At 50.0% G+C, this 27,461-nt stretch overlaps 1 protein-coding gene across 1 annotated transcript in view; it reads left to right on the top strand.

Annotated features, from left to right (window-relative positions):
• ACAN (aggrecan) overlaps positions 1 to 27,461 on the top strand; it is a 72,444-nt gene that overhangs the window by 22,190 nt on the left and 22,793 nt on the right. The window contains exons 2-11 of the mRNA XM_050797712.1: positions 10,675 to 10,751; positions 13,455 to 13,838; positions 14,799 to 14,973; positions 16,612 to 16,739; positions 18,208 to 18,501; positions 20,406 to 20,783; positions 22,156 to 22,330; positions 22,823 to 22,950; positions 24,288 to 24,581; positions 26,661 to 26,900. Coding sequence (XP_050653669.1) covers positions 10,682 to 10,751; positions 13,455 to 13,838; positions 14,799 to 14,973; positions 16,612 to 16,739; positions 18,208 to 18,501; positions 20,406 to 20,783; positions 22,156 to 22,330; positions 22,823 to 22,950; positions 24,288 to 24,581; positions 26,661 to 26,900 — 2,266 coding nt within the window. The 5' untranslated portion in view covers positions 10,675 to 10,681. The remainder of the gene's footprint in view (positions 1 to 10,674; positions 10,752 to 13,454; positions 13,839 to 14,798; positions 14,974 to 16,611; positions 16,740 to 18,207; positions 18,502 to 20,405; positions 20,784 to 22,155; positions 22,331 to 22,822; positions 22,951 to 24,287; positions 24,582 to 26,660; positions 26,901 to 27,461) is intronic.

Here is a 27,461-nt window from a genome sequence, read left to right as displayed (position 1 = left end):
CCCATGAAAATTCTGGCCAAAGATGCCAAGAAACTTGCCCAAATTCACCCAGATAGCACATTATAAGTCAAAGGTATGAATTCAGGTTGTGTTCTTAAGATACTCACCTTCTAGTATACCACGTTATCTCCCAAGAGGCTTGAGAAGAGGCTATTCAGGAAACTGCATAGAGACTGGGTCCAAAGTAGACCTCAGAGAGAAGATGAAGAATAGCGTATCTCTTGTCCCAACAGGTCCAAGTCAAAGAGGTATTACTAGCATGGACATATATCAGTGAGTGAAGGGAATCACAACAGAGACGCCAGAGAGGGGAGAAACCGATATCATCTTTTCAAGTATTTCTGTGCTACAAGTCCTAAACCCCAGCCTGCTCCTTCTACTTCCGATGTGCCCACCCCCACCTCCAGAAGCAGGCAGAGCCTTCACCTAAAAGCTCTCACAGGCCTTCAGCAAACCAAGGCCAGCTCTGTTTTTATTGTTTGACCAGCGTCCGCCTGGCTCCTGGTCAGGACAATGAGGTTGGCCTCGGACTGGCACTGGCAGAAACAGCTCCTTGGGCTGATTTCAGAAGCTGAAGTTTCGAAGAGGCTTCAAAACAGCCCTCTCCCTGCCCCTCTGTGATCAGCAACACAGGAAGCAGCAGGAGTTGGTCAGCTCTTCCAACTGCCAGAGGTACGCGGTCTCCGTGGTAGGGTGGGACTTTAGAAAAGCTTAGAGACTCAGCTCACGTTGGGGGCTCTGCTGACTACCCATAGGTTGACTAGTAGGAATCCAGATATTTTTGAGCAGATGATGATCACGCTTTTGTAGGTGCTGGCTGAGACATGGCCCATGTAATCAGAAATGACTTGATTAGAGCTCTAGAAAAAGCTCATCCTGAAAACCTCTGGAGGAAGTTAATAGGACTGTCTACAGCCCTGCCATGCAGCAGGGCATGTGTATAGTGGCCTTTTTTTTTTTTTTTTTTTTTTGAGCCCCTGGAAAATTTGCCTGAAGGACGCTGTGGAAGAGCCACCACGCTGGGCTGTGGAAGCCAGCTTTGCAGGGGACCTCTGGAGACATAGGGAAAGCCAGGACTCAGAGCCCCAGCAGGGCCCTGCCCTGTGGATGGAAGGTTCAAGAGTGGGTCAGGACTCCCACTTGGGAGCCCCCTCCTCCAAACTGGACCCTGTGTTACTCATTGGCAAGATCCCACCAACCCTGCCCATATTCCAGGCACTCTGCCCATATTCCCGGGCAGAACTGGAAGAGATTTGGGTTTCCCTCTCTCGTGAACTAATTAGTGATGCATTTTCCCATCTACCAACCCCTAAAACTTTCTGGATCTGAAATTCCATGAGAACATTCCCCATGTCCCCCTTGATTTATATTTGTTACCTAGTATGTTGTCTTCCCCTTAAAATGTGTTTGTTGACTGAATAATGGAATGAATGGGTAAAGCTAATGAATATAAAGGGACTGGAAATGCTGAGAAAACCATAGCGTTGTAGCCACAGGACCTGGATTCCAAACCAAACTCAGCCACTCACTATCTGTGTGACTTTGGGCATGTTGTCTAACCTCTCTGAGCCGTTGTCTTACTACCTATGAAGATTGTTCTAAGGATAAGAAATGGCATATGTACAACTCAGAGAATAGTTCCTGACATACAGCAGGCCCTTCCTAAAGATGGCCCCTAGATTGTTCCTGAAGCCATGGCATAAGTGGATTCTGGCTATAAAATGCCCACTGTTGCCTGAAGATAGAGAGGGGGTGACTGCCCTCCCTGATCACAGAGAAGCTCCGAGAGCTCTGTGGCAAGCCGTGGAGATGGCAGTGGCAGATTAGGTTCTTACTTTACAGTCCACAGTTTTATTTGAACTCACATCCTAGTCCTGGGGTGAATAGAGGAATGATCCCTAGGCTAAAATAGTTGGCGGGGTGGGGAGTCCCATTGTTTGCTATCATTGCAGAACAAATGACCATTCACCTACAGCATCATTTAAATTAGATATAGATGCAAATTGTATGTGGGTGGCACTTCTTATCAGGCTAGCACCCATTAGTTGGGCAGCTACTTTGTGCAGAGACTGACCTCAGTGCCCCATTCACTTGGACCATCATTTAAATTAGATATAGATGCAAATTGTATGTGAGTGGCACTCCTTATCAGGCTAGCACCCATTAGTTGGGTGGCTACTGTGTGCTAAGACTGGCCTCGGTGCCCATAGTAGGTGCTTAGTGTATCCATATTAGATGAAATGCAGTGAGGGGCATACACGATGCAGGTGTTCTCGCTCCTCAGTGAGGGAGGAACCAGCCAGACAAGCCTTGAGAAAGGAGGCCAACTCAGCATCTCTCATTTAAGTCCTACAGCGTCCTATGCTATGTGATAGATCCTATCTTATCAGCACTTTAGAGGTAAGGAAATTGAGCCTCTGAGAGGTTAAATAATTGAGCCAAGGTCATATGCTCACAGGAAAGTGTCAGAGCTGCGATTCAGCCACATCTGTCTGACTCAGAGTCATACTCTTTCTGTTGCACCAGCCCTGCTCCCACCCTGGCCATTACACCCACCCATGCACACATCCCTTAAGTGGTTGGCCTGGTAGTTTAAAACAACAGTGGAAAAGAAGCCACAAGCCAGGATGAGTCTGCTAATAAGTTGGTTGTAACAACAAGAAATGACAAAGGACATAGGCAGAGAGGAGAGAGTTTCAGGCTGGGGGAGGTTTCCAGGTGGTGGCATTTGCACAGGACCTCAAGGAAGGTGGGATTAGGTCAGACATGGAGCTAAAGAGGAGGAGTGGAACTGTGTGAGCAAAAGAAGAGAGGGAAAGAACAAGGCCAACCCTAGCCCCAGATTCAAATAGGGCACTGCCAGGGTATAAGGCCCATGCCACATCGGCAGTCAAGTAACAAGTACAGCCTGCAGTTATGACACCCTCCATGGTGTCATTTCTCAGTTTCTTATTTTCTTTTCTTGCAGCTCCACTACCTGAGCCTTCTTTTGCTCCTCAGAGAGCCTCCCCTCGCTTCTGTTAGACGTGTGCACCACCCTCCCAACCTCACAGCTCTCCTTTCTGCCTTTTCCTCCCTAGCACAGTGAGGGCATGGGGGCATCTTTCTGAATAGGCTGGACCTTCCCAGAGAATGTGCTTAGCAGGCAAGCGAAACCCTTGTGCATTGCCCTGGATGTTGCAGCAGAACAGCAAGCGATGAGCAGGTCTCTGGCCACGAGGGTGGCCGAGAGGGTGGAGATGCAGCTCCTTCTGTCCCCAGAAGTTAAGAAGGTGGAACTCTCCTCTGCGCTGCGTGGAGCTGGCATTTAGAATCTCAGAGAACTCCAGAGCTAATTCTCCCAACCTGCCCCCATTTCAGAGATGGAAAATCCAAGGCTCAGGCAGCCGTTTTACTCAGGGTCAAGGTTAGGACCCAGAGCCCACTCACTCATGTCTGCTATCTCTGGATACAGGTTTGTCTGCACCCATTAGGCTAGAAGCAACTCCAAGGAAAAACCTTTCTTTCCCTTCACTGGGCCCCTCTGTCTTAGCACAGAGCTACTCAAGGCCAATCCTAGACGAAAGTATGGCCTTGAAGAGTTTATCTGCAGCACTCCCCACCCCGCTGCCTACTGCCTTTTTCACAGGACCCACACACTTGCCCGGAACGGAGGAAAACACTTGTGGAATTTGACTTAAGATGCTTCGGTGATGACAGGGCAAGTAACAAATTTGGAAAAAGGAAATGAAAGATATGGAAAAAGACAAGGTGTTGAAGAAGATGGGGAGAAGAGAAAGAGGAGGAAATGCCAAAAGAGTATTAGCATCTACAAAAATTACCTTCACAATTTCCCTGGGGGTGACGTTTGCATGAGGATCCCAATTTACAGAAGGGAAAACTGTAAACTGAGGCCTTACATGAGTTTCCTGGTGAGTTAGGACAGAACTGGGACTGAAATCAGCTTCCTGGCATCCCGTTTCTACACCATTCCACCATGTCTTTAGAGTATGTGGGAAGTTGTCAGCTGCGGTTGGGGTGACTCTGACCAGATGTGCTCTTGGTGTAGGGTCCCTGGCCTTTTCCCTATACTAGGTTTGAAATCCCAGCCTCAAGTGCACGTGCTACTGCGTTTATGCACAGCTATCAGGATGATCTGGTCCATGAGCGAGTGACAAGAGAAGAGATGCCATTGGGAAATTAGGCTGCAAATAAGTGATGTGCTGGTGGCTGGTGACTGCAGGAATGGGGAACCTTGGTCCTTTGGAATCCATCTTCTAGGACTTAAGTCAGGGACACAGAGCCACTTGGTTGCAGGCAGATCTTACTGGTCCATCAGTCTGCCAAACCCCAACGTCTACTTGCTCATATAACAAGGAGGTGTCAAATACTATTTTGTGTTATTCCTGGTGAGTTAGCATAGAGGGATTTTGTTTTAATTTAAGCCTTGATTTTCAGCCTCTCGGAGGTCACGGTCTGCGTGGTGAGACAAAGTTAGCACACATAAAACAACAGAAGAAAAATTAGGTGCTAAAAAGTGTGTAGAAAGTCATAGCTGGGGGAATAGAACCCAGGGCCAAGGGCTGGTGAGGCGTCAGGGAGGAGGCCTGCAGGGTCTGGGAGGGTGAGGTGGGCATTCGCATAGCCAGCAAACAGTTGCTGAGTCTACACTGATGTGGACTCAGGCTGGGCCAGGGGAGGTGACATGGAGATGAACATGGCCTGACCATACTCTAGGGCCGGCAAAGTGGCCTTGGTTTTAGGGCCAGTCTCAATGTCCCCAGGGACACATGAAGGACAGCACAATGAATGGAGAATGAGACTTCATTCAAAGGAAAGAAAAGTGCTCATTATCCTTCCCCAGCCCGTTTCTTTCTTTACTATTATAGTCATGCAACATTTAACAGGGATGCATTCTGAGAAATGCATTCTTAGGCAATTTTGTCATCCAGCAACATGTGCAGTGGAGACCCCTCCACTAAAATGTACTTACACAAACCCGGATGGTACAGCCTACTACACTCCTAGGCCATATGGTATAGCCTAGTGCTCCTAGGTGACACACCCATACAGCATGTTACAATACTGTGTTTTTACTGTACCTTCTATATGTTTAGATAGGTTTAGATACACAAATACCTCCCTTTGTATATACAAGGTACAGTAAAAATCCCATATAAAAGATAAACAATGGTACACCTATAGGGCGTTTATCATGAGCAGAGCTTGCAGGACTGGAAGTTGCTCTGGATGGGTGAGTGAGTGAGTGGTAAGTGAACGCTAAGGCCTAGGATATTACTATACAATGGTGTAGGCTTTATAGACACTGTACACTTAGGCTACACTAAATTTGTAAAAATAAATAAAGTAATTGCACTATGACGTTACGACGGCTACAACGTCACCAGGTGATTGGCGTTTGTCAGCCCCATTAGAATCTTACAGGACCATCATCGTATGTACAGTTCGTTGTTGACTGAAATGTTATGTGACCCATGGCTGTAGTTACTTCAGTAGTGTGCTGGTAAATCCACTCTCAAAAAGGAAAAGAAAGAAAAAGGAAAAGAAGAGGTCTTACCTTGTTGATAGTGTCTGCTGATATACATGGTGTATATACTCCCATCATAACCAGTTTCACACTACCAGTGTGATGTCACCAAACACAAAATTGGAAAGAGATGCGTAAAATGGACTCTAGCTGGCTGGTGTCAGTTGGCTGTAGCATAACACTGGTTTTCCTTGGAGCCCTGGGAAGGAGTGACCCAGATTGTTCCTCCTCTGGGCCGCAAATGGCCTATGACCTTCCCAAAGTCACATGCTGCACTGAAGTGTTATCATTAATCAATACAGCCATGCACATCACAAGCAAGCAGTGTGTCTCTAGCTGAGACTTACTGAATGTGAAGTGGTAGTGGTCTACCTCATTCAGCCGGGCACCACCTAGGTGCTCATCCCATATGAGCCTCTAGTCCCATCCTCAGCCCTCCTCCCCCCAAGGCCTTGTTGGAGGAGATTACTTCTAAGGATGTACGGGCCACCATTTGTTCATTCATTCATTCATTCATTCATTCAACAGACATTTCATCTCTCTGTGCCACACACTACATTGGGTGCCAGGGAGACAATGGAGAACAAGACAGACACAGCAGCTACCTTATGAAGTTCGTTAATGCTGGGAATTGTGAGGGCCAGGTCCCCTGGCGCTGGGTTCTGGTTTTGGCTCCACTTCCAACCTACCATATGGCCTTGAGCAACTCAGTCTCCTCCTTGGGCCTCAGTTTCTTCACCTGTAAAATGAGGAAGTTAGGCTTGATGTTCACTAAGGTCTATCGCAGCTTAGACCTTCTGTGGCTCCAGGGGGTAAAGAGAGGTCCAGAAGGCCACCACAGGAGGAAGGGTTGGTTGGAGGGACCAGGAATGTCTCCATGGAAGAACAGCAGACAGGAAGCAGATTGGACCTCTGAAGATTCACCACGAGTCCTGTGAAAGAGGAGGGGATGTGTTTTGTGGGGCTCCTGATGGTGGAACTCTTGGGTGGAAATTATAATGTGGGTGAGCCATTTTGACTCAATCTTGAAAGTTCTTGAGCACAATTGGAGCTACTCAGCCATGGAATGGGCCACCTTGTGAAGGAATGAGCACCTACCATGCAATCAGAGGCTAAAGCTGCATATACAGGATTCGTGGCAGGGAGGTCATAATTGTAAAGCATCATGATCATCAGTAGTGAAGGATTGAAAGAAAAGAAGTTGTGTGGTCCATTGTGTTATGTGGAAAAGGCAACTAGCATGCAAAAAGATTACAATTACAAAAAAACACAAGTAGATACCTGAAAAAAAAAAAAAAAAGACTTGAATGACCAGGTAAGGTGGCTCACACCTATAATCCCAGCACTTTGGGAGGCCAAAGTGGGTGGATCACTTGAGGACAGGAGTTTGAGACCAGCCTGCCCAACATGGTGAAACCCTGTCTCTACCAAAAAATACAAAAATTAGCCAGGCATGGTGGCACATACCTGTGGTCCCAGCTACTCGATGGCTGAGGCAGGACAATTGCTTGAACCTGGGAGGCAGAGGTTGCAGTGAGCCAAGATCATGCCACTGTACTCCAGCCTGGGTGACTAGAAGGCAAACTATCAAAACACTAATAATGAGGATTTGGATTGTAGATGATGGTCATTTTTTTCCCATTGTCCTGTTTTCCAAATGTTTGGTAGTATGGTAATGTTGTTTTTGAAATGAACGCTGTTTTATTATTTATGGAAAGTCATCTAGTCCAACCCTCATCCTGGGACAGGAAGCCTCTCTACAACCACTAAACTCTCTTCCAATCCCCCAGTTCTGAGAGGCTCACTCAGGCCTGACAACCAGGGAGGTGGGAGGAAAATTGCATTGATGGATGCTTGCTGAGTGCCAGAGCCTGTGCTGGGTGCAGAGCCAAAGAAACAGTGTCCAGCCTTGAAGAGGGATGATGGCTGTCACATTATCTCACTCAGTCTTTGAAACAGCCATGGGGCAGGTCCTGGATTATTAAGCAGTAGGGGTCCACGCGGCTCGAGGAGGGATCTCCACTGCACATGTTGCTGGAAGAGGCATTCAGGGAGAGTGGGTGAGCTGCCTGTTCAATCCCATAATTTGATGGAATCCAGGCCAAGACCTTGGCCAGGTAGACAACCATGGGGTAGAGTCTGGCTGATGAGGAGATGAAGGTTTCCTTGTCTCCAACCGGGACACATGCAGGCATCCTCACACAGCCTCAGCTCAAGCTAAAAGCACCTCACTTTCCCCTACCAAATCTCCACATAATTCTCTCCGAGAAAGTCAGTTCCTTGATGATGGACCCAAACCACATGGCTCTCACCTGACCTTCACCCAGCATCCCCTTCCTGCTCCCCAAGCTCCCCTCTCCACTTCATTTCAGGCTCCCTGTCCCCTTCCTCTGCCTCACCTATGCAGTCGCCCTGTCAGCACCTAATTCAGCTTCCCATGGAGAAAGGTCTCCCTGTTGACAGGGCCGTGCTGGGACTCGGGGCTGCCAAAGTCAGTCTTCTTGCATAAAAGGCTCAGTGAGTTCTGGAGACACTTGGAAACCAGACAGAATGGAATTTCTCCCTATTTTCTTTACAGCTGAGAAAACACACAAACACAAGAGCATATTTATTGCGATATTTCTATCCCAAAGTTTGTCTTTAAAAAAAAAAAAAGAAATAAAATTAGTTTCTCTACCCACTCCACCCCTATCCCCCCACCCCCACTCTCCCCCTCCCCACCTCTTTTCATTCCTTCCCATTTCCTGGTCTAGGCCAGGGAGAGAAATCAAGCCGTCCAAGCCCCACAGAGCACTCCTACAACCCCGGACAATGTCCGGCTTGTTCAGAGAGTGAGGGAAGAAACACCGCTCCGAAAACATACACACAACCTCCCAATGAAGGGTGTTCTGAGGGAAGAACAGGCGGGCCTTGTGTCTGAACACGAATCCCTGAGGCTCTGGGAAGAGAGGAGCCGGAAAGTCTAGACCCCTCCCCGGAGCGGAGAAGACACCTTGCCCTCTGCCCTCTGGGGAACTATTTCCCAGCCGCCACTGGTCACACGGAGCTTGAACGAGAGCCCCTCATGGTGCCACAGCCTGGAGCCAGAGACTTTCCTTTAAAAGGCAGCATCTAGGTAGAAAAATCCCTAAGGAGACACAAGGGGCTACTTCTCAGAACCTTGGGATTTTCCAGACTTTCTCCAGTGTGAGGATGACGTGCCTCATGCATTCACCTCATACACCCAGCAGCACCCATAGACAGCCCTTTCATTTCTGGGGTGACTCGTATATGTAGCATAGGTGGTAGAAAGATGTCACGCTCAATCGACAGGCAGAAAGAGTCACTCGGAGTCCTGGGCCCACCCTGCCCCTGCCCCTGGCATTCCTAGATAGGAACACCAGTGCCCTCCCAACACCCCTCCTGAGCCTAGGGACTCCTGGGATGCTCCCCTCGTCCCCAAATCCATCCAGCCACAGCTAGCAGTGAATGAGCCAAGAGCGACACCTGCTGGGCCATTGGGCTCTGATAGAGCAAAGGTCTGGGAACGCCACGGGCGTTGCTGAAAACTCCACTCTTCTTTAGTGCCAGATCCTCCATCTGCTCCAAGGTTCCCTCCCTCTGTGATGCAAACACTTCTTAAACCAAAAGGGCAGGGTAGGTGCTGATGCAAGTCCATCCAACAGAACAACTCGGGGAACATCACAAGGCATGCGCCGTGGAGGGAAGGTCAGATGAGGTGTCTGTAATGAGACTGCACGTGTTCTAGGCAGCGGTGCTCCATCTTGGCTGCACCTTAGAACCTTCCAAGCTCTAAAAACCTGAGGTCCAGGCTGAAGCCCAGGTGATTTCAATGTGCAGCTGAGGTTGAGAGCGCTGCTCCGATGGGTCTCCTGTACATTCTGTTGGGTCCTATGCTGGAGTCAGGGTTCCAATTGTGCACGTTTACACTGTGGTTGTCACAGACCTCTGTACTTACCATGTCAGCTTTCCAGCAGATGACGCTAAGGAAGGTTTGTCTTTCTAATCCACATGAAGTCATTGAACTAGCAGGAGAGCTACAGCATCCTAGGTCTAATTTCTCTCCTAAAAAATTAATCCATTCATCCCACAGCCTCCTCAAGAGCTCTCTAGGTGAATATCTTTTCCCTGCCATGAACCAGGCCCCTAAACCTTGCCTGAAACCTTGGAGGCTGGTCCATTCTAAAACACACATGATCTCTGGATTTGAAGTTGGTGGCAGGACCAGGTTTCATTAGGGATGTTGAGCAACTCATCACTTCTCTGGGCCTGGAGGACTGTATTAGTCAGTGTTCTCCAAGGAAACAAACCAACAGGACACATGCACACAGACACACACATACCCCCCCACACACACACACACACATACACGCACAAGACAGAGAGAGAGAGAATTATTATAAGGAATGGGTTCATGCAATTATAGAGGCTGGCAAGTACCAAGGTCTGCATGGTAAGTTGGTAAGCTAGACCAGGAGACCTGGCGTGTAGTTCTAGTCCAAGTTCGAAGGCTTGAGACCCACACAAACTGACTGGGGTAGTTTCAGTTTGAAAGTCAGTAAGCTTGAGATCTAGGAAGAGTTGATGCTTCAGTTCAAGTCCAAAGGGAAGAAAAAGCAATGTTGTAGCTCAACGGCCATCAAGCACGAAGAATTCTCTCTCTCAGGGGAGGTCAGTCTTTTCTCTCTATTCAGTCTTCAACTGATTGGACAAGACCCTCCCACATTAGGGAGGACCATCTGCTTTATTCAGTCTACTGATTCCAATGTCAATGTCATCCAGAAACACCCTCACAGACACACCCAGAACAATGCTTGACCAAATGTCTGGGTGCCCTGGCTCAGTCAAGTTGACTCATAAAATTAACCATCAGAGGAACTCATTCAGATGAGACTTCACTGGCTGAAAGATGGGAGGTTAGGTTTATTAACCTAATGCCTGGAATTAAACTGGGAAACCTGTGAAGGTTTTGTGAGGGAAGAATTCTTGAAGAAAATATCTCACAAACCATGTGCAGCCTCCTCCTCTGGAGATGATTCCAGGTCCTTGGGTGTGGAATTATCACTTCGCATCATATGTCACATGACTCTACTTGACCTCACCAAGCCTTTACTGTCTAAATAATGCCTCTGCCTCCCCTCTTCCAGGTGAACTATGACCACTTTACTCTGGGTTTTCGTGACTCTGAGGGTCATTGCTGCAGCTGTCACTGTAGAAACTTCAGGTGAGGACATTCCTATGCAAGTCTCACGTATTCAGTAGGCATGAGTACTGGGTTTGAGTACTGGGTACTGATCCTGGTGCTACTGGTCCCAGGGATATAATTTCCCCTTTCCTGGCCTTTTCCTGGCCCCACCCTTCCCCTATTGATGCATGCATAACTGTGATGGGACAGCACCCATGCGTGGGCACACGCATCCAGGAGCCTCGCTCAGATAACACTGCTCCTGGCTGCCCTCGAGCCCCGACAGCTGGCAGGGAGAGCTCCAGGCAGGTGTCCTCCTTCCCTCCATGGATATCAGTGAGGACTGCTGCACACTGAGCTTGCAGGAGGGGCAGGACATAGACAAACCAGTGGAGAAAGGGCCATTGAGGGAGGATTGGCTGGAGCACCACAGAAGAAAAGTCACTTGAGAGACAGCCAGAGAAAAGCCCCAGGGAGTCAGACAGGTATGTGCCTTTTTTGCAAACCATCCTCGGAAGCCCCAGCCTGGTCTCTTGCATGTGGCAGGCTCTGGGTCTACTGCTAATCAAGCACTGGACCAAATGAGCAAACCTTCCACTGACCCTAGGATGGGCTTGACCCCAGAAGGGAAGTTATGTCTCCCCTAGGCCCAGACAAGAGAGGACTCTGATCTTGGCTGTGTATTTTAGAGGCCCCCACTGGCCCTCCTCCAGCCTCAACCCTCTCCAAAGGAAGGGGAGTCAGTAGGGCCAATGTGTCCACCCAAATCTGCACTTCTCCTTTACAGCACATTCTGGGGTCCCAGGATGCCCAGAATTTCCTATGCAAGTGGGCCCAGGCCACATCCAGGGCCTGCATGGGTCCATCCTCCTATGGGGACACCACACCTCTGGTGGGAGCCACCCTGGGCCCAAGGGAGGGGCTAAGGAGTGACTGTTTGTATGGGGTGTGGGCAGAGCAGGGCTGTGGGGCTGAGACCAGCACAGCAGCACATGAGACGCCCTCACAGTGCAGTCAGTGTGGGAAAAAGAAGGGGGCCCAGCTCCCCATGCTCTCACCCAGTCACTGTATCCCAAGGCAAAACACCAAGGAATCCAAGAATTCTGAATTTAAATCTTTTCTTTCAGGTCATTTTGAAAGGTATCATTGTCAAATAGGAAGATAGGACATAGAACTTAACAATCTGTTGGCCTGATTTACAACTTTTGCATCTGTAGACATATGGGACAAGAGCCTTCATTTGTACTGTTGCTGGGAGACCCACAGCCATGCAACCCCTGGCTGTACCCAGGGGTGGTCTGCCCACATGGGGAAACCAGTTCATTAGGTTTGAGTGAGGCTTTAAAAACTGCTGAGCTGGGCACCACGGTCCCTTTCAGCTCTCCCCTGAGAACCACTACTGCTAAAACCAAGCCATGTCCAGGGTCCAAGGGCCCAGCACTCGGAGGAAGATGCCTGTGGAAGGGGCTGGTGGGACTGTCCGGGACATCAGAAGGTTAAGGGCTGGACTCCAAGCATTCCTGGCTCCCCTGCCCTTGCCCTGTGATGTATCTACCACCCACAAATATTTGAAACTTTTTTTTTTTTTTTTTTTTGAGACGGAGTCTTGCTCTATCGCCCAGGCTGGAGTGCAGTGGCGTGATCTCGGCTCACTGCAACCTCCGCCTCCCGGGTTCATGCCATTCTCCTGCCTCAGCCTCCCCGAGCAGCTGGGACTACAGGCACCCACCACCACAGCCGGCTAATTTTTTTATATATATGTATTTTTAGTAGAGACAGGGTTTCCCCGTGTTAGCCAGCATGGTCTCAATCTCCTGACTTCATGATCCACCCGCCTCGGCCTCCCAAAGTGCTGGGATTACAGGCGTGAGACACCGCGCCCAGCCTGAAACATTTTTTATTTCAACCTGTAGGGTCTCCTGAAAGCACAGGTTTCATACATGTATGAGTCTCCATGAAAGGTGCTATTTTTTTTTTTTTTTTTTTTTTTTTTTTGGAAAGCTGTTTTTTCCCCCCCATTCCCAGCAGATCTTTTACTTCTAACAAGATTTGGTAAGCTTGTTGCACCTCCCCTATTGACACTTTCCATTATGTTAACATTTTTGGAGTCTGATCCTACCCCATCGCCTCTCCTGCATCTGACTCTTTGTGCACCAAAATGTCTGATCTTCTCGGCTGCTTCTCCACCCGCGTCCCCCAACTCCCAAACAGCAGAAGAGAGTGACTTGTCCCGGCGGCAAAGTCAGGCTTGCACCCAAAGCAGACCTCCCCAAATGGGACACATCTTGGAAGTTTTCTGTCTCAGCTTTAAAATTGTGTAGATTACTTTTCTACCCCAAAATAATTTTTCCCAAAACCTTTGAGTTAAGCTGTCACTCCAAGTAGATGGGTCCTGTTTTATTCCATGCTTTGATGCCCCCTGCAGTACCCCAGTTTGAGAAACAGGGAGGTGGTCTTGACCCTGACATCTGCCCTGCCCTCCTCTGGAATCCTTTTCTGGCTCCATAGTTTCCTTCTGGAGGTGCAGAGGCCAGGGGTCTTGAGGAACGCTGCTCTGGAAAGGGCGTTGCAAGCCTTCCTGGGGATTCCCACATGGCACAGGAGCATCCTCATTGTACAGACAGACACACTCATTGGATTTCGCTCTCAAGAGAGTGCATTGCTGGAAGGATGGATGGGGAGTAGGGGTGGTCCTCTCTAGGCACTAACAAGTCTCTCTTCCACCCCACCCCTCTCACACAGACCATGACAACTCGCTGAGTGTCAGCATCCCCCAACCATCCCCTCTGAGGGTCCTCCTGGGGACCTCCCTCACCATCCCCTGCTATTTCATCGACCCCATGCACCCTGTGACCACCGCCCCCTCTACTGCCCCCCTGGCCCCAAGAATCAAGTGGAGCCGTGTGTCCAAGGAGAAGGAGGTAGTGCTGCTGGTGGCCACTGAAGGGCGCGTGAGGGTCAACAGTGCCTACCAGGACAAAGTCTCGCTGCCCAACTACCCGGCCATCCCCAGTGACGCCACCTTGGAAATCCAGAGCCTGCGCTCCAATGACTCTGGGGTCTACCGCTGCGAGGTGATGCATGGCATCGAGGACAGCGAGGCCACCCTGGAGGTCGTGGTGAAAGGTGAGAGCCTCCCACAGGGACAGACGCTGCTTCACCCGCAGAAAGACCCACAGCAGTCTGTGCAGTGCGGGCGCAGGCAGGCTGGCCTTCAAACCAGCTCCTCCACGCACCTCAGCCAAGTTACTTCATTAACTTCAGCTGCTTCCTCTGTGACATGGATCTGGTAATATCATTCTCTCTGGACTTAGGGAGCATTAAATACTTCCTGGCTATGGTCACAGGTAACTGACAGTTTGTGCTTCCCAAGAATCCTGTGATCCGGTGGGTCTTGTGATCGTGCCCATTTTACAGACAAGCAAACTGAGGTCAAGTGACTTGCCTGAGGTTACCCTGGAAATGAGTCAGAGCAGTCTCCTGACAGCTCATCCTGGTGTCTTTTCCCTCCCCTTCTCCACTCTCATTCTCAGTTCCAGAAGCCAAAGCAAGGACTGAAGACTCCCTGGTCTCTTTCTCTCTATGGCCCAAGGAGAACAGTCAGGTCCTTGGTTAGCTTCAGGACTTCGGTCAACACCAGATTTTTCCCAGAGGGAGGTACAGTGGGAGGCTCTGTCAAAGACCGTTCACTCCTGGGCACATCTTAAATGGGGTTTCTGCTAGGATGACCCTGGGCTGAGGGTGCAGAGGGTTCTAAGTGTCTCTTTCCCCTAACGCAATATGGGGGTCTTGGAGTGAAAAGAAAAAATTATAAGGAGGCAGATTTTAGTTTAATTCAAAGAACTTTCTCATTATCAGGATTATCATAAGTCTTCAAAAAGGAATGCTTTGTAAGATAGTGAGCTCCCCATTACAGGGTGTTCCAGCAAATTCAGAAGCATCACATGCAAAGGTGTACAGGGGGTCATGCATCAGCCTGGACCAGCTAGTTCCCTAAGGTCCCTTTGACTATTCTGCGAGGGCCTCGGTGATCAGAGACTGTGCCTGACCAGCTCTTCCGCTTGTGGGCGTGTATGTGTCTTGCAGGCATCGTGTTCCATTACAGAGCCATCTCTACACGCTACACCCTCGACTTTGACAGGGCGCAGCGGGCCTGCCTGCAGAACAGTGCCATCATTGCCACACCCGAGCAGCTGCAGGCCGCCTACGAAGACGGCTTCCACCAGTGTGATGCCGGCTGGCTGGCTGACCAGACTGTCAGGTGAGCCCCAGCCCACCAGCGAGTGGGGGCCAGGAGTCAGGGGCCACAGGGGAGTGGAGCGGGTGCTGGGTGGAACATTGGCCAGACTGAGCTGGTGCCAGCATGACACTGTGGCCAGTCTAGGTTAGGGGCCGTGGTCATACCTTGGCCAAACAGGAGCTCAGTGACCCATCCCAAACCCTTGTTATTGTGATTCTCTCTTGCAAATGGGATGAGGGACTGCTAGCAACATTTCCCTACACGTCATTTTTTCCTACCCATTTTTTTCTTTGCCATGATTTCCCCACTTTTAAACTTTGGTGTCTTCAGTATTTTTGTAAACAACCTTCTATCCTTTTTATTTTTAATAAAGCAAGACATAAATTGAACCCTTTGGTACATCCTTCCCTGAGTGTAGTTGCTGGGGAGTGAGGTGCGGAGCAGTCCAGATAGACTCTGCCCTCAAGGGATCTCAATGCACTCTGAAGGCAAGATGATATCACCCATTCCAGGAGCACCATAGCTCCAACAGCCAGAACCACAAAGCCTGAAGGCAAAATGATATCATCACTCATTTCGGGTGCACCATAGCTCCAACAGCTAGAACCACAAAGCCTCAGGAAGAAAACAAAGGAAAATGTCTTTGCAGTCTCGGGGTAGGAAAAGAGATCTTAGGATACAAAAACTATAGCCATAAAAAAAAAAAAAAAAAAAGATGAGACAATAGTCTAGCACAGTGCAAGAGCCCACACCTGGGCGGCGTAAAGAACTGGACTCAGCCGGGTGCAGTGGCTTCACGCCTGTAATCCTAACACTTTGGGAGGCCAAGGCGGGCGGATCATGAGATCAGGAGATCCAGACCATCCTGGCTAACATGGTGAAACCCCATCTCTACTAAAAAAATACAAAAAATTAGCTAGGCATGGTGGTAGGCACCTGTAGTCCCAGCTACTCAGGAGGCTGAGGCAGGAGAATGGCATGAACCTGGGAGGCGGAGCTTGCAGTGAGCCGAGATCGTGCCACTGCACTCCAGTCTGGGCGACAGAGCTAGACTCCGTCTCAAAAAAAAAAAAAACTGGACTCAAATTCCAGCTCTGGGACTTGGAAGCTGCGTGACTGTGGACAAATCGTTTAACACCTCTGAGCCCCAGTTTCTTCAAGTGTAAAGCAGATTGATGATAGCACCTACCTCATTGGGTTGACGTGAGATGCAAATGATATACAGCGAGGCCTAACAAACTATGACCCAGAGGCCAAGTCCAACCCACCCCTTGCTTCTGTAAATAAAGTTTTATTGGGACACAGTCACACCCATTTGCATATCCGTGGGTGCTTCATGGTACAGTGGCAGTTGAGTGGTCACCGCAGAGACTATGCAAAACCTAAAATATTTACTGTCTGGCCTTTTATAGAAAAAAAATACATGAGCCCCTGATAGAGAAAGTGTATTTTGTACCACTAAATATTGGGTAGTAGGGGCTACCTTTAATCATGATTCACTGTAAAAACGGATAGGCAGTTGACATATTCAGAAGAGACATGGTCAAATGCAATATTAAGTCACTGTTTCCTCCGATGAGGGAGGAGGATTCAAGGGCAGAGGCCATGGGCTTCCCTTTGTCCCCTGAGTGTCACACCTCCATTTCGGGTTCCTGGCAGATACCCCATCCACACTCCCCGGGAAGGCTGCTATGGAGACAAGGATGAGTTTCCTGGTGTGAGGACGTATGGCATCCGAGACACCAACGAGACCTATGACGTGTACTGCTTCGCCGAGGAGATGGAGGGTGAGCAGCCCTGCCCACCGGGAGGCACCCAGCTCCCTTCCCAAGGCCCCCTTCCCCTCCCCATCTCCCCACTGACACAGGGTGCCAGCTCAGGGCCTGACACACTCCGTCCTCCTCTGCCATGAAGGGAGGTGGGCTGAGGCCACAGGTCTGCACCCCTCCCGCTCCACTTTGGGGAGGGTCTCAGTGGCCCCAACATCTGCAAAATGTCTGGTGTCACCACTGTACCCAAGAGCACGTGTCACAGGAGGTTTCTCACCTGGGATTGCCCCTCCCAGCCGAAACCCTGGCTGCTGTGACAAGCACATCCCTGTTCTAAGGTCCACCATGCTGTCAAAGTCCAGCCCAGCCTTACCCTCACAAGCGACACTACATCAGCAACGAAGCTCCCAGGGCAGCTGGCCACCCAGCGACCCTCTCCCAGAGTCCCTGTGGGCAACCCCAGCTCTGTTCCTGGACAGAGCCGGGGGCGGCGGAGAGAAACCTAGACTTTTTCTGTTTTGTAAAGGGCACCAATTTTGGTCACAGAGTTACCCACACACGTGTATGACACCCTTTCCCCCATCTGCACCCATATACTCCTCTGTACATTCCAGACTCTGCAATGCCTGCCTCCTCCCTCCCTGCCCCCCGCTTCCCCCACCTGAGTACAGTGCCCACAGCTCCTCCAGGCTGGGGAGAAGAGCTGACAACAGGCACTTTCTGAGTAAGGGGCCGCGGCCAGGCTTTCTCACCACCATAGCCCCCTGCCGCATTCCCACCCCAGGGGGCAGACCTGCCTATTCGGTAACAAGTTATTTGTGTGTTCCCACATTTGGCTAACCACAGACAAATAGAACGGCCAGTTAGAGCTGCCACTGAGCAGGGGTAGCCAGAACCACCCCTGTGAGTGGATGCCCACCGCCCCCACCCTTACGCCTTACCCTTATCCCTGACACAACCTTGTTAGGTTTTGGGAAATTTTTTTTAAGCTCACAGTCCTCAAATGATGCCCTTACGGACTCTTCAGGGTCTAGAGACCCCAGTTTGGGAACCACTGCTCCAAGGGCTCAAGGTCTGATCCTGCTTTTCCCAGGATAATTTGAGTTTTTTAAAAGGATTTGCCTTGAGTGGGCAATGCTTAACTCCTAGGAAAGATCCCCCTAATGGTGGAACGCAAATGGGGCAAAGAGGCTTTTGAGCAGAATTTTCCTCCCAGATTTTAAGTTTGCTCCACCCTTTGCCCAATCTCTCTGCCATTCTTGCTGCTTCTCTCTTGGTCCCCTTGTTTTAGGAAATTGATGTCATCCTACACAAAAGCCCAGAAATAAGTAATGAAGGGCAAGATCTGAGATACAGACATGTGGGACCAGGACTTTGGGAAGTTAGAGGACTCCCCAGACCTCGTGGAAAAGTGTGGATCTCTCTGGGGGTGCAGAGCAGGGGGAGGGGGAGGAGACCCTTACCCAGCTGGCTGTGTCCTTCACAGGTGAGGTCTTTTATGCAACATCTCCAGAGAAGTTCACCTTCCAGGAAGCAGCCAATGAGTGCCGGCGGCTGGGTGCCCGACTGGCCACCACGGGCCAGCTCTACCTGGCCTGGCAGGCTGGCATGGACATGTGCAGTGCCGGCTGGCTGGCCGACCGCAGCGTGCGCTACCCCATCTCCAAGGCCCGGCCCAACTGCGGTGGCAACCTCCTGGGTGTGAGGACCGTCTACCTTCACGCCAACCAGACGGGCTACCCTGACCCCTCATCCCGCTACGACGCCATCTGCTACACAGGTGGGGCACGACTGGTGGTGGGAAGGGAGTTCATGCCACTAAAATGGGGTCCTAGAGAATGAGGAGATCTTGGAAAGGGAGGGTTGGTTTTTGCCCTCGAAAGGGCCACTGGGTACCTGAACCCCATGTTTTTAGGACACCCCTCCATTTTCACTGGTTTCTGGGAAGCACTAAGGTAGAGACTCTTGAGACTGCAGCATATCCAGCCCTGTCTCATCCGATCAGCACACAAGAGGCTTAAAAGCCTCCAAATTGTTTTCTCCAGTTTGAATCAAAGCTCTGTCACCTACTACTGTGCAACCCTGGCAAAGTCAAGGCCGTGAACCTCACTCTTCTCATCTGTCTAGTGGAGAGATGGGGTACCCACCTAGGAAGATGTTGGGGGTCAGACATGAGACCCTGGCACCCATGGGAGGGTGCTGCTGTCTGCCTTTTTAAATTGAATGTGTCTAAAAGGAGGGTCAAAAGGGGTTTTGTTGTGTTCTGTTTTTTTGTTTTTCTTTGAGACAGAGTCTCACTCTGTCATCCAGGCGGGAGTTCAGTGGTGCAATCATAGCTTACTGCAGCCTTAGCCTCCTGGGCTCAAGCAATCCTCCTACCTCAGCCTCCCATGCAACTGGGAATACAGGCACCACCATGCTTTGCTAATTTTTTTTCCTTTTGGTAGAGATGGGGTCTCGTCATGTTGCCCAGGCTGGGCAAAATGTTATTTTATTTTATTATTTTTATGATTTTTGAGACAGAATCTCACTCTGTCGCCCAGGCTGGAGTGCAGTGGTGCAATCTCAGCTCATTGCAACCTCCATCTCCCAGGTTCAAGCGATTCTTCTGCCTCAGCCTCCCAGGTAGACTGGGATTACAGATGTGCGCCATCATGCCCAGCTAATTTTGTATTTTTAGTAGAGATGGGGTTTCACCATGTTGAGCAGGCTAGTCTTGAACTCCTGACCTCAGGTGATCCACCCGCCTCAGCCTCCCAAAGGGAGGCTGTAACTATAATCCCAGTGGGGTTACATGCATGAGCCACTGTACCCAGCCACAAAATGTTATTGAAAAGAGTAGGGGAAAGTTTGATGGGGACTTTATTTTGAAAAATTACACCAAAATGTTCAAGTAAGTTTTTATCTTCCATTTAACACATTTTGGGTTACATGCTATCATAATTACATGCTAATCATAATTACATGCTAATTCTTGGAGGAAAAAGCAATGCATCACATGAAAGAGGAGTTGCAAAACTTTTATGGTGTAAGTGGTAATAACACAATGACAACTCATTACATGTTTCATTTCCACAACCTGATCTCACAGGAAGAGGGTTACTTTTGCAACAGTAGTTAGGATTTCCCCCTCGAAGCCTCTCTTAACCTTTTGGTATTCTAACTACTCTTTTGGAAGTAGTATCACTTTCATGAGACCCTCGTTTTTCCATGACTATGAGACAGGCAGTTCTCCAAAGACACCTTCATCAACTTCACAAACTGCGCTTTCTGCAAGATTTTCTGATTTCTCTTTGTAACTGCCTTACCTGGTCCTGTTGGTTAGTTATAGCATCAGACGGTTGGCAAGGTGCTCATGAGACGAGTGAAGGAGCAGCTGTGTTGAGCAGGACGGGATGTTGGGGTGGGAACTGATCTTTATGAGCAGTCGGCTCATTGGTCAATATCTTGCCCTCTGATAGCTCTTGCACTCTTTTGCAATCTTGAAACTGTGGGGACTCCTACAATGAATGCCAATAGCTGAGTACCCCTGAAATGGGCTTGGCAAGGCCCCTGGCACACAGTGGTACCCTCCTGCCCCAGCCGGGAAAGAGGAGGAGCCATGCTCATCTCTAGCCCACTCCTCATCCCCCTCAAGCCGGTCCCAGGCTGAGAGGCTAACGCTTGTCTTTGCCCCTCCCCTAGGTGAAGACTTTGTGGACATCCCAGAAAATTTCTTTGGAGTGGGGGGTGAGGAGGACATCACCGTCCAGACAGTGACTTGGCCTGACATGGAGCTGCCACTGCCTCGAAACATCACTGAGGGTGAAGCCCGAGGCAGTGTGATCCTTACCGTAAAGCCCATCTTCGATGTCTCCCCCAGTCCCCTGGAACCTGAGGAGCCCTTCACGTTTGCCCCTGAAATAGGGGCCACTGCCTTCCCTGAGGTTGAGAATGAGACTGGAGAGGCCACCAGGCCCTGGGGCTTTCCCACACCTGGCCTGGGCCCTGCCACGGCATTCACCAGTGAGGACCTCGTCGTGCAGGTGACCGCTGTCCCTGGGCAGCCGCATTTGCCAGGGGGTAAGTAGCTGCCCGTGGGTGCATCCAGGGGCAAGTGGAGAGAACTTGGCCTGCAGGGAAGGGATTCCCGCAGTTGAAGGCTGTACCTTCTACTTAACCTGGCACCTGGGACAATGTTCTCTCCTCTCAGACCTTGCTTTCCTCATCTGTGAAACAAAAACAGTAGGCCAGACTATCAGGTCCACACTCTTGCCACCAAGGATTTATTTCAAATGAGGTCATATGTGGAATCCAGTCTCTGCATCAAGCGGACACATGTGCCACATAGATCTAAGGGAAGTAGAGTGGAGAACAACCGGGGCTCCTTCTGTCCAGGGCCCCTCCTTGCCCCATCAGACACCAACACAAAACAGAGCCACTAGAAAACCACTGCCTTGGATGACCCCTGAGGTCTCTCACTGCTCTGACCTCCCAGGACAAAGGCCAGCAAACTGTGGCCAGTGGGCCGGGTTTAGCTGTTCTGATATGGCCCATGACTTAAGAATGACTTTTACATTCTTAAATAGGGGCAAAAAGTCAAAAGAAAAATAATATTTTGTGACACATGAAAATTATATAAAATTCAAATTTCAATGTCCACAAATAAAGTTTGATTGGAACAAAGCCATAGCCGTCTGTGGACAAGTTGTCTGTGGCTAACCGAGGACAATCACAGTGGGGTTGAATACAGTCAGTCCTTCATGTCCGGATTCAACCAACCGTGGATGGAAAATATTCCAAAAGAAAAGAAACAATAACATAACAATACAACAATAAAAGTAATACAGATTTAAAACAATACCGTATAACCACTACTTACATAGCATTGACATTGTTTCAGGTATTACAGGTAATCTAGAGATGATTTTATACAAATAGTACACTTTTATATCAGGGACTTGAGCCTCTGTGGATTTTGGTATCTGAGGACATCCTGGATCCCGAAGGATAACTGTAGTTGTTACAGAAGCCACATAGCCTACAAAGCCTAAAATATTTACCATTCGGCTCTTTCCAGAAAATGCTTCCAACTCCTATTCTAAGATGACAATGTTCTAGGTGCTTAATACATGTGTGAGAGTTGGACGTCAGGTAGCATAGAGCCCAGTGCTTCCCAGACTCAAGTCTATGAACAAGGACACTCTGGTGTGGCCTTGTTCCATAATGGCCTTGGTGGGGTTCCCACACAGGGGAGGGGCAGATGGACACTGCCATCCACCATCACACCCACATGGCTACCATGTGGGATTTCAGCTTGCATTGCCCTGATAAATCCAATATGTCAGGCAGCAGAAGTTGGCCTACCTCTGTGCCCATGGAGCCTTGGGAACTGCACACCATGGGTCCTCGAACCTGACTGCTCCCTCTTCCTCTCCCCCTCCTCCCCACCCAGGGGTCGTATTCCACTACCGCCCAGGATCCACCCGCTACTCGCTGACCTTTGAGGAGGCGCAGCAGGCCTGCCTGCGCACCGGGGCGGTCATTGCCTCACCAGAGCAGCTCCAGGCTGCCTACGAAGCAGGCTATGAGCAGTGTGACGCCGGCTGGCTGAGGGACCAGACCGTCAGGTGAAGCCATGCTCCTCACCCAGCCCAAACCCAGCTGAAGAGGTCAGGCTTAAGGAGCCACAGACTGGCACGGCCCCCAGCACACTGAGCACCCAATACCTTGTGGGTTAATGAATTAATTAGTGACTCAACTGAGGCATATCCCAAAAGGGTGATGAAGGGCACTGGGTAATGTTCAGTTCTTGGTCATTTCTCCCCATCAGACAGAGGCAGCAGCCCCCTCCTCAAGTGCCCCGTTCCCCTCCAGCCTGACCCAGTGCCCTTCCATGCAGCTGCTCTCTCCTGAAGCCAGAAATCCCCCAGGAGCCACCAGACCTTTCCCCAGGCTGCCCAGAGAACTTGCTGCATAAGGGGCTTCTTCCTAGTTTGAATCCCACCAGACAACTGAAGACATACCGAAGTCCCTGAGTGGCCTCTGGCCTCAGCCCAGGGCCCTGCATCTACCAGCCCCCGAAACAGGCCTTCATCTTCTCCTCCCACTCTCCTTTGCAGATACCCCATTGTGAGCCCACGGACCCCATGCGTGGGTGACAAGGACAGCAGCCCAGGGGTCAGGACGTACGGCGTGCGCCCATCAACAGAGACCTACGATGTCTACTGCTATGTGGACAGACTTGAGGGTACAGCCACATTCTCACATTTTGGGCCCTAGATGGGCAGGGGGGTGGGCAGGGGGCTGACAGGGTGATACAAAGAAGAGAGGGGGTTACCACACACCCACCCACCCCTGATCCCACCCAGCTTTCCAGGTGGGAAAGGGTCCTGCTGAAAAGGAAGGCCCCCAGGCCCTCCCTCAGATCCAGCCCCAGCTCTCCTACTGAATGTTTCCTGTGGTCTCCTCCGGCATTGCAGGGGAGCATCCGTTCCTTTAAAAAGCAGTGAGGTCTGTGGGTAAATCTCAGTTTATTATAAATAAATGCTATATACACCAACTCCTTCTTGGAGATTCCCAGTGCCTGGGCACAAATCAAAGGCACTGAGAAGTCCTGCAGTAAAAACAAAAACACCTCTTTAGGTTGGGCGCCGTGGCTCACACCTGTAATCCTAGCACTTTGGGAGGCAGAGGTGCCTCAGTGTGGGTGGATTGCTCTAGCCCAGGAGTTCGAGACTGGCCTGGGCAATGTGGCCAAACCCTGTCTCTACTTATTTAAAAAGAAAGAAAAAGAAAAACTTCCTTAACTTTCTTTAACTCAGCATTGCCCAATTTTTAACCACAGACTTTTATTTTGTTTTATTTCATTTCTTTCCATTTCCATGAAAATTACCAAATTTCCACTGAATGCAATTTTGGAAATGCTGGTATTCCAGAAAGATCTTGGCATTGCCACTCACTTGTTTCAAGACCCTGGGCAAGTCACTTAACCTCTCTAAGCCTCAGCTCCTTCATCTATAAAAATGGGAGTGATTTATATGTACATCAGAGGTTTTTTTGAGTATTAAATGAGATATGTATGAAAAGTTCTTGGCACAAGTAGGTGTTCGGTAAGTGTAAACTCTCCTAGCCCTGAACCGGATAGGTACCAGGTGCATTGCTAGGTGCTGCGACCCAGCCCTACCCTGGATGAGTTCCCAGGGTGTGGGGTGGGCAGGTCCACAGCAGTCACAGTGTTAAGTGCAGTGGTATAGGGGTGCACAGGGATTGGAGGGGGCCCAGGTGAGCCGCCTTGCTTAGCCAAGGAAGGGGATGCCTAAGTGTGACTGGAGAATCCAGAAAAGAGGGAAGGAGGAAAAGTTGTTGTGGAAACAACTCAGTCCAGTTTGACTGGAATTTTGACTTTTTTGGCACTGAAAGTCCTGTGTCAAAATCTAAGGGAGACTGGTCAAAGAAGGGGTGATGGAGCTGGGCTGAGTCTTAGCCCTGGTAAGGAGGGTTGGAGGAGCTCTGTCCTGGGTGGGCAGGGATTGACCTGGCCTGAGTGTGGGGGGGTCATATCCTACCACTCGTCTCTGCCCCCAGGGGAGGTGTTCTTCGCCACACGTCTTGAGCAGTTCACCTTCCAGGAAGCACTGGAGTTCTGTGAATCTCACAATGCCACGCTGGCCACCACGGGCCAGCTCTACGCCGCCTGGAGCCGCGGCCTGGACAAGTGCTATGCTGGCTGGCTGGCCGATGGCAGCCTCCGCTACCCCATCGTCACCCCAAGGCCTGCCTGCGGTGGGGACAAACCAGGCGTGAGAACGGTCTACCTCTACCCTAACCAGACGGGCCTTCCGGACCCACTGTCCCGGCACCATGCCTTCTGCTTCCGAGGTATGCAGCCTCGCCTCGGCTCCAGCAGCCCCTTTTGTCTGGAGACCTGGGTTCACCCCGTCCTGCCACCACCCAGTTTCCCATCCATCAGCGCAAGAAAAAGTCAGTCCCTCTGGGGCAGAACCAGCTCTGAAACCAGCACAGCGCAGGCTTTGACCCCAAGGCGAGGTCATCCTTCTAAAGTCCCCCAGAGACAAGTAGAGATAAATAAGGGCTTGAGCTGGTATTTATCTGTACTAGAAATGAGGCAGACCTGAATCTGAGTTATGGTTCTGCTACTTAATAGCTGTGTGAAAATGGAGATATAATGGTTCCTACTTCAGAGAGAGCTGCAAGAATTAATTGAGTGCACGTGGTGCCCTTGGCATAGTGCCTGGGACACAGTAAATGCTCAATAAATGTTTGCTTTATTTCGTATACTTATATATATGTAAAGCTGTAATATACAGCTTTATTTTATACAACCTGTAACTTGAACATCCTTGTCAAATTCTCTCCTGCTTGCAGATATTTTTGTGATGAGTTTAGTCAAATTATTCTATTATTCTTCACTAAGCACTGATGATTCATGTTTTTTATTGACCCATGCTATGGATATGCTACCATTTCAACCATCACTCCCCATTGGACTTCTGAGAGTGGTGTCATCAAGCAATATAATAAGCATGGCCAGACCGCAGCCAAGGAATTGCTGGGCTCTGATTAGATGAGTTCCTGCATAGTCCATGGAGGGTCCGGGTGCATGGACCAGAATGTAGATTGTAATAACAGCCTGTGCCATGTTTTAGATAGTTTACATCAAAACTGAGTGTCTTTGCAACTTCCTGTGAATCTATAATTATTCTCAAATAAACTTAAGGGGAAAAAAACTTGAGTGTCCCCAAGTTTCCCAGAAATCCAGGGTCACTTTTAAAACCCAATTCAAGGCCAGGAGCAGTGGCTCATGCCTGTAATCCCAGCACTTTGGGAGGTTGAGGCAGGTGGATCACTTGAGGTCAGGAGTTCAAGATCAGCCTGGTCAACATGGCGAAACCCTGTCTCTACTGACAAAAGTGCAAAAATTAGCTGCGCTTGGTGGTGTGCACCTGTAATCCCAGCTACTGGGGAGGCTGAGGCAGGAGAATCTCCTGAACCCGGGAGGCGGAGGTTACAGTGAGCCGAGATTGTTCTGCTGCACTCCAGCCTGGACAGCAGAGCAGGACTCTGTCTCAAAAAAAAAAAAAAAAATTCGAAATTCAGCCCCACTCAGCCAGACTCTAAAAGTCAAGTTCAATTCTCTCCCAGAGGCTTTGATGAGGCTCTTGTACCAGTGCCCGTCTCCCTGCTCTGGGAAGCAGAAGCCAAGCCAGTTAGCCTCCCAGGAAGTTCCCAGCCATGCTACCCCCAGCCGCCCACTCCTGACCCTCCGTGAACTCAGCCTTGTATATTATCCTGCACAGTTCAGCTTCCTTGCTGACCACGCCCACTGCTGGTTCCCCCACGCCAGAACACTTACCCCCAGCCCATGAATCCTACCTTCACACTTTCAAATGCTGAGACGGTTTCATGGAATTTAAGCACCATCCTCCTATTTTTAGTCCTGACACACTTGGAACATAATCCCTGTCCCTAAGATCGGCAGCGTTGTTCAGCGGTTGAGAGCATGGAGTCTGGCACCAGATGCTTGAATTCAAAGACTAGATCTGCGATTTGTAAGCCATTGACCCTGGGCAAATCATGTAACTCTGTGCCTCAGTTTCCCCATCTGTAAAATGAGATTAATCATATCTCTCTCATAAAGCTGTTGTGAGATAAAGTGATTTTATATACATAAGCCTTTATAGCAATGCCTGGCATGTATGATCGATTCTGCAGGGGAGATGACCCAGATCGCCGGAACTAAACTGCTGATGGTGCATATGGATAGTATATCACTGGTGCCGATGGCTCTTACTAAGCGAGAAGGCAAACAGCCATCCGCTGAACTAGGTGGTGGGGCCTGGCCCACCTCAGAGTCCCCTGGCTCTCTCAAGAAGGGCCAGCCATGGACGGGTCACTGGTAAAAGAGGGACTCACTCTCACTACCCACATCTCCTTTAGGGGTTTCGGCGGTTCCTTCTCCAGGAGAGGAAGAGGGTGGCACACCCACATCACCCTCTGGTGTGGAGGACTGGATCGCTACCCAAGTGGTGCCTGGTGTGGCTGCTGTCCCTGTAGAAGAGGAGACAACTGCTGTACCCTTAGGGGAGACTACTGCCATCCTAGAGTTCACCACTGAGCCAGAAAACCAGACAGAATGGGAACCAGCCTACACCCCAATGGGCACATCCCCGCTGCCAGGTTGGTATGGTTTGGGTTCTGGGGCACACCCTGAAGCTGCATGCCCCCGTCTGCCTACAGTGTGCCTGGTGGGGTGGGGGGTTTCCCTCCCTGGGATTTGTGCTGTTTCCTCAGCCCTGACACTGTCTGGGTGTGCTGCTGTGGGCAACTTTAGCCACCTCAACTGGCCTCTAGGACCTGCCGCAGAGTGACAAAAACAGCCTTGTTCATAAAATACTTCTATACACATTTACTGTTCTGGCCCTTATTTCCCTTGCATGAACCCCCAAATGCCCAGGACTGTGCTGATCAGAGGGCCCTCAGTTACCTTGTCCTCTTTCACTGACACCCTTACCCTAACGTCAACCCTCTCTTGTGGGAGAAAGAACCAGGGAGGGGGTTACTGTTGGAAGTCTGACTGTGACCTGTCTCCTTGCCTTTCTCCTCCTTCCATGTCCCTCTTCTGGGCCAGGCCTCCTCAGCCAGAACTTCCTGAACTCCACCTGTCACAATTAAACCAGATGATACTTAACAGGATGAAAGCAGCGTCCCTAAACTTTGTTGGATAAAGTGTTTTGTGGC

The sequence above is a fragment of the Macaca thibetana genome, chromosome 7 (assembly GCF_024542745.1).
Source record: "Macaca thibetana thibetana isolate TM-01 chromosome 7, ASM2454274v1, whole genome shotgun sequence".
Taxonomy (NCBI): Eukaryota; Metazoa; Chordata; class Mammalia; order Primates; family Cercopithecidae; genus Macaca; species Macaca thibetana.
This window is presented reverse-complemented; position numbering and strand designations above follow the sequence as displayed.